Source organism: Anolis sagrei, chromosome 7 (genome assembly GCF_037176765.1).
Source record: "Anolis sagrei isolate rAnoSag1 chromosome 7, rAnoSag1.mat, whole genome shotgun sequence".
Classification (NCBI taxonomy): Eukaryota; Metazoa; Chordata; class Lepidosauria; order Squamata; family Dactyloidae; genus Anolis; species Anolis sagrei.
Window position 1 is genome coordinate 22457300 of NC_090027.1, and position 12049 is coordinate 22469348.

The following is a 12049-nucleotide window of genomic DNA, read 5'->3' on the forward strand; positions in this document are numbered from 1 at the left end:
AACTGGAAGGGTTTGGTGGGCAGTGTCCTTTGGTTTTGGAGTTGTAGTTCACCTACATCCAGAGATCACTGTGGACTCAAACAATGATGGATCTGGACCAAACTCTACACAAATATTCAATATGCCCAAATGTGAACACTGGTAGAGTTTGGGGAAAATAGAATCTTGACGTTTGGGAGTTGTAGTTGCTGGGATTTATAGTTCATCTACAATCACAGAGCATTCTGAACCCCACCGATAGAATTGGGCCAAACCTCCCACATAGAAGCCCCATGTGGGCCACAGCAACGCGTAGCAGGGGATGGCTAGTAATAATATAAAACACTTTCAAACTAGGAAGAAAACATTTTTCAAATTCCGTTATATAGTGTACGCTTGGATGCGATATCCACTTACCACCATGCCTTCCATCATCAGCACCATCGTACGCTGGATTTCCTTCAATTTCCGGGATTCTTCTGCCAGCCGCTCTGCCACTGTTCTGTCACTCTGCAGAAAAATAGAAAGATGTGAGCTGAAGGTTTGGAACAAATATTGCATCCCCAAAAGAGTTAGGATATTAGGAGAGGCTGCAGCAGCTTGCTTTTGACTGAATTGAATGAGAAGGGCGAGCACAGCTGGTAAATCATCAGCAATTATAGGATCTATCAACCAAAAGGTTGCAAGTTCGAATCCCCCGGTTGGCATGAACTGCCAACTGTCAGCCTAGCTCATTGTTTAACTAAGCAATTCAAAAACAGTTTTATCTGTGATTAGAGAAATTAGGTACCGCTAAAAGACATTTATTATCATTACTATTATTCACATAGAGTCAGGGAAAACATAGCAATCATGTTGATCCAATACAAATTACTTCTGCGTTTTGCCTGCAGTTTGCCGCAAGGGAAGCAAGCTGGGGACGAAGGAAGGAAGGAAAGAAATGGGACATTGGGGGGAGGGGGGGATGGGAAGACAGAGTGTTAACCAGGATTGCCTCCCCAAAAAATCAGGACAACTTCAGGGATATATAATATTCACATTTGGCTATCCCAATTCTTGACGCTTCGGTTCCCTTTTCTGCAATATACCTGAACCGTGCTGAGTCTTTCCAAATCCCCGGCTAAACCTTCGAGATTGGTCCTCACCATTGGGTTGCGCATCTGCAAAGAAAAAGGAAAAAATGCTGCAATCACAGTCATGTTAGTGTTTTTTTATTGCATGCCTCGGAATCCAAATCAGCGCCTTTGGACAAAGCCTCTTGGGCTTATTTTGCAATTTGGATGGGAATGAATTGAGATTTCAAGCCCTGAATACTGGAAATAGGAGGCCGTGGCATGCATTGCCTGTGATGCGTCAGCAAGGTTTTGCTCTTATATAATCCCAAATCAAATCTTCTGGAGGGTCTTCCTCCAGGAGCAAACCAAGAATGGGCAACCTGGAAGTCCCTGAATAGACTCAGAAGCGGAATGGGCAAATCAAAAGAAAATCTGGCAAAATGGCACTATCTAAAAGAATCCCATACCTTGTGTGACTGTGGAGCAGAACAGACAACTCTGCATATGCTTGTCCATTGTGCCCTGCCTCATGTACAGACAGAGGAGGAACTGTTGGAGGCTACAGACAATGCCGTTGCTGTTGCCCGTTTTTGGTCAAAAGATATTTAGCCACCTGCACACCTTCTATTTTTATCAGTTTATACTAATTTATGCAATGCTTTTGTTATGGAATAAATAAATAAATAATTCAAATCCAGATTTTAAAGGCAACGAACCATCTCTTTTAAATAGGTTCAATACCCCAGAGAGCTCCTTTGAAACTCATGCAAAGTCTGGTTGAGTGGATTGCCATTCTGCTGACATGGGGCTTCCATCAATCTATGGGCACGACGTAATAATAATAATAATAATAATAATAATAATAATAATAATTGTATTGCCCTTCTTGCAAGTAATAACAAAAGGTCTCTAGGTCCTCCATGAACCTATGGACATTAAATACCAATAACAACAGCAGCAGCAACAACAACAAGAGCACATGTATTACCCATATCTCCTTGCAGGCAATAATAAAAGGTCTCTAGGGCCTCCATCAATCTATGTGCATTGATTAATAATAATAATAATAATAATAATGCATTGATTAATAATAATAGTAGTAGTAGTATTGCATGCCTTGCAAATAATAACAAAAAGTCTCTAGGTCCTCCATGAACCTATGGATATTAAATGCCAACAACAACAACAACAACAACAACAACAACAACACATGCATTACCCAACTCTCCTTGCAGGCAATAATAAAAGGTTTCTAGGGCCTCCATCAATCTATGTACATTGATTAATAATAACAATGATAATAATAATGCACTGAATAATAATAATAATAATAATAATAATAATAATAATAATAATTGTATTGCACACCTTGCAAGTAATATCAGAAGGTCTCTAGGTCCTCCATGAACCTATGGACATTGAATACCATAACAGCAGTAGCAGCAGCAACAACAACAGCACATGCATTACCTGCCTCTCCTTACAGGCAATAATAAAAGGTGTCTAAGGCCTCCATGAATCTATGGACATTGCATGATAATGATAACAATAACAACAACAGCAACAGCAGCAACAACAATGCCATAGAGCCCGATTTCTAGGATGCATTTACACTGAACAATTAATGCACTTTGGCACTGCTTGTATGGCCTTGGCTCAATGCCACAGAAGCCTGAGAGTTGTAGTTTTCCCAAGGTTTTTCCCTTTCCCTGCCCAAGAGGGCTGGTGGCTCGCCATGCTACAACTCCCAAGATTACATAGTCTTGGGCCCAAGGCACTTAAAGTGGGTTCAAACTGCATTTGTTCTGCAGTGTGAATCGCAACCTTTGCACCTCACCTCTGCAGTAAAGGCTGGATAATCTATCAAGTCGATTCGACTGTCTCTGAACGTTTCCAGATCCTTCCTTCCTTCAGCGCTTAGCAAGACGATGTCTTCGAAACGGGTCTGGAAGCGGCCCAAGCGTTTCTGGAAGTCTGTAGTGTACTGCAACCAAAAATGAAAGAAAATCACAGAGTGTCTACACTGTAGAATTAACACAGTTTGACGCCACTTTAATTGCTATGGCTCTAGGCTTGGGAAGAATGGAAGCTGAACTCTGGTGAAGCGCCACCTCTTGAGCAGAGAAGGCAAAAGAGTTTGTCAAACTAGAACTTTCCAGCATTCCATTACATTTTAATATTATAATATTTCATACTTTTAAGAGCATAAATTGTTTACATTATTATTTGTGAATGCATATTATTATTTATATATTTCTTTTTTAATTTATTCATATTATTTTGATTTGCATTGTTTTATATTGATTGTTAGCCGCCTTGAGTCCCAATACCAGGGAAAAGGCAGGATAACAACAACAACAACAACAACAACAGCAACAACAACAAATGTATTGCCTGCCTTATAAATAATAATACACACACATATATAAATTTATATATATATAAATGCCTTGTGCATAATGAGTACCTTAAAAACAAAAGAACCAATGAACAAATCACACAAAATTTGGCAACAAAACATATCACAACACAAGTGATATCGAGCTCTTTTGGGGGGTCTCCCAGCAAGAGAGATCCCTGAAGACCGCTAAAGGGGTCTTTAAACCTCGGTGAGCAGCCAGCGAAAGCCAATCCAAAGAATGAAAAATATTAAGAATTAATCCCACCGGAGGCTGAAGAGGTTCAGTGATCGAGGCGTTTATTGTGATTCAGCTGAGATCAGATGCATTACAGGAATCATTCCACTGTAAGCATGGTTTACTGAGTTTTACAGGCATTTTTATAGTGTACAGACAAAGGAAACATTTTCAAAAAATCCCGCCCGCCCTCTCCCCGCTGGCTTCGCCCTGATTGGCTGGCCACGGAACAGCTGGGAGGAGGCTTGGCTGCATGTCCCGCCTCCTGTCCAGTCAGCAAGCTCCGCCGCCTCTAGGGGCCAATCAGCGCCTTCCCAGTGCCTCCGAAGATGGTCCAATCAGCGGCGAGGGAGGCGGGACGGAGTTTGACAGCTCAGGGGAAATGGAGTGCCCAGGGGGCATTCGCCAGATGTTATTTAGCCTTTGTTCTTATCGGCGGGGTGGCAGACAAGGGAAACAATGAGTTTCCTGGTCTTATGATTGGATTTGGGAGGAAGTATGAAAAGGTGAAAGAAGGAGCTATTGATGGTATTCGGACCTCGGAGTCTTGTAGACAAGGGGCTTTGTATACAAGAGGGATCAACAAATACCAAAAATTGAGTTAATCAATCTTTCTTCCTGAGTTTTGTTGATCCTTCCCGCTCTGGGCTGTCTGCTCTGAAAGCCAGTTGAGGAAGGGCCAACCCTGCCATGCAGATGTAGATATGATCAGTTTCAAGAGGACAAAGGATTTCCTCTTTGCAGTAATCTTAGGTCACATTCCTTTTTTGGGGCGAAGTTCAGAGGGAAAGGCGGGGAGGGGAATCAGGGTACATTTCATATGATATTCCACTATACACACATCTTATATACTTCATATACTTCATACATCTCATAAATGAGTTCCCATCCCCATCCCTAGCAAAGTTTATTAAAGATAATAAAGGTATTTTATTTTTAGTAGAAACTGCAGTCTTCTTGGTGGAGGCGCACGTAGGCTGAGGCTGCTTGTCCTTTCAGGCGAGCCTGGCTTGAGGCTTGTGTCCAAAAGTATGGCAGGGAAACAGTCCAAGACAATAAGGCAGAAAGTCAATAAGAGAAGGCAGAAGTCCAGTGATGGGCGCTGGGTTGGGTAGTAGCAGAGTCCATAGTCCAGTGCACAAGTCAGAGAGTTCACAAAGAGGAAACAGGAACCCAGTTATGTGCGCTGGGTCAGGAAGTAGCAGAATCCATTGTCCGGCCCTTGGCGAACTACAAATACTTGGGAGGGGGGGGGGAGATGCTCCGCATCACAAGGAGTGACCATCACTCAAAAAATTATGATTTTGTCATTTGGGAGTTTTTGGGATTTATAGTTCACCTATAATCAGAAAGCATTCTCAACTCCAACAATGATGGAGTTGAACCAAACCCGGCACACAGGACACCCATGACCAACAGAAAACACTAGAAGGGTTTGGTGGGCCTTGACCTCGAGTTTGGGAGTTGTAGTTCATCTACACCCAGAGAGCACTAGGGACTCAAACAATGATGGTTCTGGATCAAACTTGGAACGAATACTCAATATGCCCAAATGTGAACACTGATAGAATTTGGGGAAAATAGACCTTGACATTTGGGAGTTGTAGTTGCTGGGATTTATAGTACACCTACAATCTGAAATCCACCAATGACAGAATCGGGGCAAACTTCCCACACAGAACCCCCATTACCAACAGAAAATACTTAAGGCCATCGAGTCCAACTCCCTTCACCAGGGCAGGAAAATGTAACCAAAGCCCTCTTGACAAAGAGCCATCCAGCCATAGATATAGATAGTTATATATGATTCACACACACATATGTATATGACAGATATAGTATCATAGATTTGAAAGGGACCCCTAAAGAAGGACAATTATATGTTGCATGTTCCAGAGTAGGCAAACCAGACAATCTCTACATCAATACTGACAAAGAAACAACAAGAAATACTTTTATCCCACAAGCATTACATATATTAGAAACCAACACTTTCTCATTACTTTATTTTCCAGCTCATGAGACTGGGCCACAGCAACGCGTGGCAGGGGATAGCTAGTATATTATAAAGGAGGAAGAAAGAAATGTGGGATTCTGCATAACATGCCAGTTGAAGCTAATCCTCTCTGATGGGAGCTGTCCATCTCAACCTGATATTTATGTTCCGAGATTATATGAAGATTAAACAGGAATTAGGTTTTGTGGCCAGAATCAGTAAGACATAAAAGATTATGCAAGATCTAACAGGAAAATAATATTATGAATGTCTAGCCGAAAGCTCCGTGCTTTTAATGTCGATTTGCTTCCTTCAAACGCTCTGCAATGATATAAATGTTGGGGCAGAGTCATTGCTCTGAATGTAAACGAGGGTTTTGCACAATATTTTGTGCATGAAACCCCTTTTGTGCGCATTGAACCACCTGAAAGATCTCCTTTCCCATGGACTCTTCTTCCCAAGCCCCATCTGGATGCCATTGCATTTCCTTTTTATGGCCTAAATGTAGTGCCATATGTTTCTTCCGATTTAAGTTCATTTTGTCAGCAAAAGCAATGCAAACACAAAGCTGCAACTACCCCTGAGCCCTACCTTGGCAAGCTGGAGATGCTCATTGAGATTATACCTATCTTCCAGGTGCAAGACTTCCCAAAAACCTGCACCGTTCTTGCATTGCCTGGAAGAAGAAGAAGGAAGGAAGTTAATACACCGTATTTACTTAAAATTATGCTCACCTTTTTGGGCTAAATGGCCTGGCCAAAATTCAGATCATATGGTGACCTCTGTGCAGAGTCAAAGCCTAAAGGGAAGCTGATTCGAAGCTCCTCTTTGAGGGATCTCATTTCTAATTTAATTGCATTGACTCAATGCTGTGCAATGCTAGGATTTGTACTTTGGTGAGGCATCAGCATCCATTGGCAGAGATTAATAGTAGTAATAATAATCTATATAAATAAAAATGTAAATGTTCGTTTGTTCAAAATCTCAAATCTCCCAAAATTCTTCACCGATTGCTTTGAAATTTTGACACAACATTGCATTCAAATACGCGCATGTCTTTATGTGTTTATATACCTACTATTATATAGTTGTCACACCTGTGACAGGCAAAAATATGCTTTTTTGAAAAACAGCGCTATCTGCTGGACATCAAAGCAACACACACTGTACTATATATTTTACTATTCTATTTCAATGTTTCTGAATGCATTGTGACATTGCGTTTTCATAGATTTCAATTTAGTTTCCTTTTGATTTAATTAATTTGTGCGACATTTGTGTTGGAATTGAGATGTGTTGTTTATCATAGCATTCAATTCGAGAGTATAGTTTGTTTGTTTATTTATTTATTTATTTTAAATCACTCAAGGCTCTTGATCCTTTATTGCAAGATATGCGTGGAAACACCAGGCCATTTGGGAATGCATTAATATTGTTTGCAGGCGATTTCAGGCAAACATTACCAGCTGACAAAATAAATGCTTGCCTGAAATACTCTACTTTGTGGCAACACGTAAAGACCTTAAAATTAACTACAATGATGTGTGTCCAGCTGCAAAACAATCGATCACCTGAGATATTCTCAGATCAATTCCTGGAAATTGGGAATGGTAAGGTGCCGGTTGATTTGAACTCAGGGTGAATTTCATTGCCTCATAACTTCAGCAATTCAGTGATGTCAAAAAAAGAACTGGTTGAAAAGCCGTTTCTCAACATTCAAATCAATTATAAGAATCACGATTAGTTTAGTGAACAAGCTATTCTTGTGGCCAAGAGCAAAGACATCTATGAACGTAACAATATAATTTTTTATTCGTGTGATCCTTTTTGCTCATATGTTTTTTCCTAACATGTTGAAATTTGGTATGCTAAGAGAGGAGGATGTGTTTATTTACTTACTTACTTATTTACTTACTTACTATATTTATATACTACCCCTCTCAGCCCGCAGGCGACTCAGGGCAGTTTACAGTCAACATCAAAGCATAAGAATACAATAAAAACAATTAAGACAATATAAAATCATGACAAAAAAAACATGTCATTTGAGTCTCCTTGTTAAAACATTGTCCAATTACATTTGTCCAGTCAGTCCATTTTCCTATGTCTGTTACATTGTATTTGCAAACGTTTGCTCAAAAAGCCAACTTTTAACTTTCTTCCAAAGAGGAACCGAAAAGAGGGAGGGGGCCGATCTAATGTCCCTAGGAAGGGCATTCCATAGCTGAGGGGCCACCACTGAGAAGGCCCTGTCTCTCGTCCCCGCCAGCCGTGCTTGTGACAAAGGCAGGATCGAGAGCAGGGCCTCCCCAGATGATCTTAGAGTCCTAGAAGGTTCACAAGGGGAGATGCATTCAGACAGGTAAGTTGGGCCAGCACCGTGTTGTAGCAGTATATCAAGTTTCATCAAGATTGGTGTAAAAATGAGGGAAGGAGAAGGCCCTGGAGTTTCCCTAGGGCCAGTACTGTTTTCCGCATATTGTGCAATCACGTCCGCCATTAACGAAGCAATTCAGAAGTTTCAGAAGTTTCAAAAAGTACCGACTTTTTTCGGAAAAATGCGGAAGTGACTTTAGAAGCAAATCACCAGCGCCCCCTACATCCGAGATGAGTTTTGAACCATTTTTTTTTATCAATCAAGCCTAGCGGGCAATACTATTATTATTATTATTACATCACCATCAATGGATACTCACTGATACGCAGTCGTTATGTTGAGGTTCCTCTTCAGGCCTAAATGTTGGGAGATGTTCATGGAAGGAGGAAGGTTGCCCGGAGTATCGATAAACTGCAGATTGGAATGAAAGGAGCAAAAGAGGAGGGTTTTTTTTTTTTTGTCATGTCAGGAGTGACTTGAGAAACTGCAAGTCGTTTCTGGTGTAAGAGAATTGGCCGTCTGCAAGGACGTTGCCCAGGGGATGCCTGGATGATTTGATATTTTTATCATCCCTGTGGGAGGCTTCTCTCATGTCCCCGCATGAGGAGCTGGAGCTGATAGAGGGAGCTCATCCACCTCTCCCCGGATTCGAACCTGCGACTTGTCGGTCTTCAGTCTTGCCGGCACAGGGGTTTAACCCAATGCGCCACAGGGAGCTCAAAAGAGGAGTTGAATTAGCAGGAATCCCACCTCAGGGTGCATCTACACTGTGGAATCAATGCAGTTTGGTACCACTTGAACTCCTGCGACTCAATGTTGTCGTTTTGTGAGGTCTTTCATCTTCTCGGCCAAAAGAGTGCCAAACTACCAATCTATAGCAGTTTTCGAGTAGTGCCAAATTGCATTCCTTCTCCAACATAGATGCAACCCTTTTAAAATAGCAAAGCTCTTGTTAGCATCTTCCTTGCTCTCTCCTTCTTTGCTGCCAGTTGGCTGACCGGCATTTCCCTTCTAAATGGAGATCAAATGTTAATTGTTCTTTGATGAGGTTTAATTACGGCACTGGCAGAGTCTCTCTGCACCAGCGGTGCCCAAGGGCAAAGGATAGAAAAAGGACAAGGGACTGGATAATTGGATCAAAAGCGGCACGGCTTGGCAGCTGCCTTCATCTTCTTGGCACAAGTAATTCTATGCCAAACATACTCCTTTGGGGTGCATCTACCAAACCCATTGCAAACCAAGATTGCAGGATTTTGTAATCTTGGTTTGCAATGAGTTCGGTCCGAGCAAGGTTAAACATTCTCTTTCCTTTCCGATGTCCATGCTCACCTTGTAAATCTCCTGGCTGGCCCAGTGCTTGCACACCATGGTCTGGACATTGCCGCCCACCAGGAAAGTGATGAAAACCAAGAGAATCAGCAGCCAGGAGAAGAGGAAGCTGAACCCGATGCCCCTGAAGAAAGAGCAAACAGTGCTTCAGTGATCACGAATGGAATCCACATCTCTATCTTTGACCTTTCCCAATGAAAAGGATCCCCAAAGAGCTGATTTCAGCTTTGAAGGATAGGGCTCTCCAGATGTATTTACACTCCAAATCCCAGCATCCAGCACTTTGGGCTTATTGGATAAGGCTGCTGGGAGATGGAGTTAGCAAAATTTGGAGGAAGTAAACTTGCATCAACTCCTGGATACATTGCAAACATTCATTAGTTCAATCATCACACAAGTAATGCTAGAATATAATAATAGCAATAGTAGTAGTAATAATAGTAATAACAACAACAACAATAATAATGGCGGAAATACTGCAGAACTACTGCATCAACCCCTGGATACATTGCAGAACATGCATTAAATGCTCAATCATCACACAAGTAACGCTAGAATATAATAATAGCAATAATAATAATAATAACAACAACAACAACAACAATAATAATGGGGGAAATACTGCAGAACCTTGCATCAACTCCTGGATACACTACATAACATTAATTAGTTCAATCATCACACAAGTAATGCTAAAATATAATAATAGCAATAGTAATAATAGTAATAATAATAATAATAATAATAATAACAACAACAACAACAACAGCAGCAATGGCAGAAATACTGCAGAACCTTGCATCAACTCCTGGATACATTGCATAACATTCATTAGTTCAATCATCACACAAGTAATGCTAGAATATTATATTAATAATAATAATAATAATAATAATAATAATAATGGTGATAATACTGCAAAACCTTGCATCAACACCTGGCTACATTGCAGGGCATGCATTAGCTCCATCATCACACAAGATATTATTATTATTATTATTAGTAGTAGTAGTAGTAGTAGTAGTAGTATTGACAATACTGCAGAACCTTGTGTCAGCTCCTGGATACATTGCAGAACATGAATAAGCTCAATCATCACACAAGATATGCTAGAATATAATTAATAATCACACTACTAATAATAACACAACGTTCCTGGGTTATAAAGGTATTTCCTAATGGGTTCTATCATAAAAACATAGGAAAAGTTTATTAAACTACCAAAACTTTGTTTTTGCAGGACATCCTGCAGCACATTATGTTCTAGTTTTTCAATGAATGCCTCATCAAGTCTCAAGTAATTGCAGCCTAGTTTGTGGAAGCCACAAGAACGAAGTTTCTGATGAGAACAGCTACTTATTTTCAGAAAAAGTACCACACCATTAAACAGGAATAGCACTTTCAAACCAGGAATAGAAGATTGCAAAATTTGTTACATAATTAATAATAATTAACAATGAATTAATAATTATTAATAATATTTGTTATTATTATTTATTTATAATACTTATGAATCATAATAAATAGTAATCGATAATAACAATACCAGTAATAGTGATATTATAATGATAATAATAACAGTGATGATAATAACAGCGATGATAATAATAATAATAATAATAATAATAATAATAATAATAATTCTCTTGCATTGCAGGGGGTTGGAGTAGATCAGTGTTTCTCAACCTGGGGGTCAGGACCCCTGGGGGGTCACAAGGGGGTGTCAGAGGGGTAACCAAAGACCATCAGAAAACACAGGTATTTTCTATAGGTCATGGGGGTTCTGTGTGGGAAGTTCAGCCCAATTTTATCATTGTCGGAGTTCAGAATCCTCTTTGATTGTAGGTGAACTATAAATCCCAGCAACTACAACTCCCAAATGTCAAGGTCTATTTTCCGCAAACTCCACCAGTGTTCACATTTGGGCATATTGAGTATTTCTGCCAAGTTTTGTCCAGATCTATCACCATTTGAGTCCACAGTGCTTTCTGAATATAGGTGAACTAAATCTCCAAACTCAAAACACCAAACCCTTCCAGTATTTTCTGTTGGTCATTGGAGTTCTGTGTGCCACATTTGGTTCAATTCCATCGTTGGTGGAGTTCAGAATGCTTTTTGATTGTAGGTGAACTATAAATCCCAGCAACTACCACTCCCAAATAACAAATCGATCCCCTCCAACCCCACCAGTATTCAGATTTGGGTATTTGTGACAAATTTGATCTAATGAATGAAAATACATCCTTCATATCAGATATTTAAATTATTGTTCTTAACAGTAGCAAAACTACAATTATGAAGTAGCAACAAAAATAATTTTATGTTTTGGGGTCACCACAACATGAGGAACTATTAAGGGGTTGTGGCATTAGAAAGGTTGAGAAACACTGAACTAGATGGTCCTTGTGGTCTATTCTATAATTCTATTGTTGTTGTAGTTGTTTTTCACCCACCTTTCCCCATGAAACAAGGGAAGCAACAATAACACATTACAATACAACCTACCCAAGCAGTTAAAAACGCATAGCCTAATGAAAGCATCAATTTAAAATCGCCTATCCAATCAATACATATGAAACAACATCCTTTAAAATGCATCGTTTCAAAATAAGCCGGATAGGCAGGCCGGAAAAAACAGGTATTTAATGCTGCTTGAAATTCAGCAGTTGAAGCTCTT

The 12049-nt window shown here is 40.1% G+C and overlaps 1 protein-coding gene across 2 annotated transcripts in view; it reads right to left on the reverse strand.

Annotated features, from left to right (window-relative positions):
* PROM2 (prominin 2) overlaps positions 1–12049 on the reverse strand; it is a 55553-nt gene that overhangs the window by 15778 nt on the left and 27726 nt on the right. For both annotated transcript variants that reach the window (XM_060787583.2, XM_060787581.2), the window contains exons 13-18: positions 9373–9496; positions 8363–8454; positions 6258–6342; positions 2872–3018; positions 1068–1139; positions 397–489 (exon numbers count right to left, since the gene is read on the reverse strand). In XM_060787583.2, coding sequence (XP_060643566.2) covers positions 397–489; positions 1068–1139; positions 2872–3018; positions 6258–6342; positions 8363–8454; positions 9373–9496 — 613 coding nt within the window. The remainder of the gene's footprint in view (positions 1–396; positions 490–1067; positions 1140–2871; positions 3019–6257; positions 6343–8362; positions 8455–9372; positions 9497–12049) is intronic.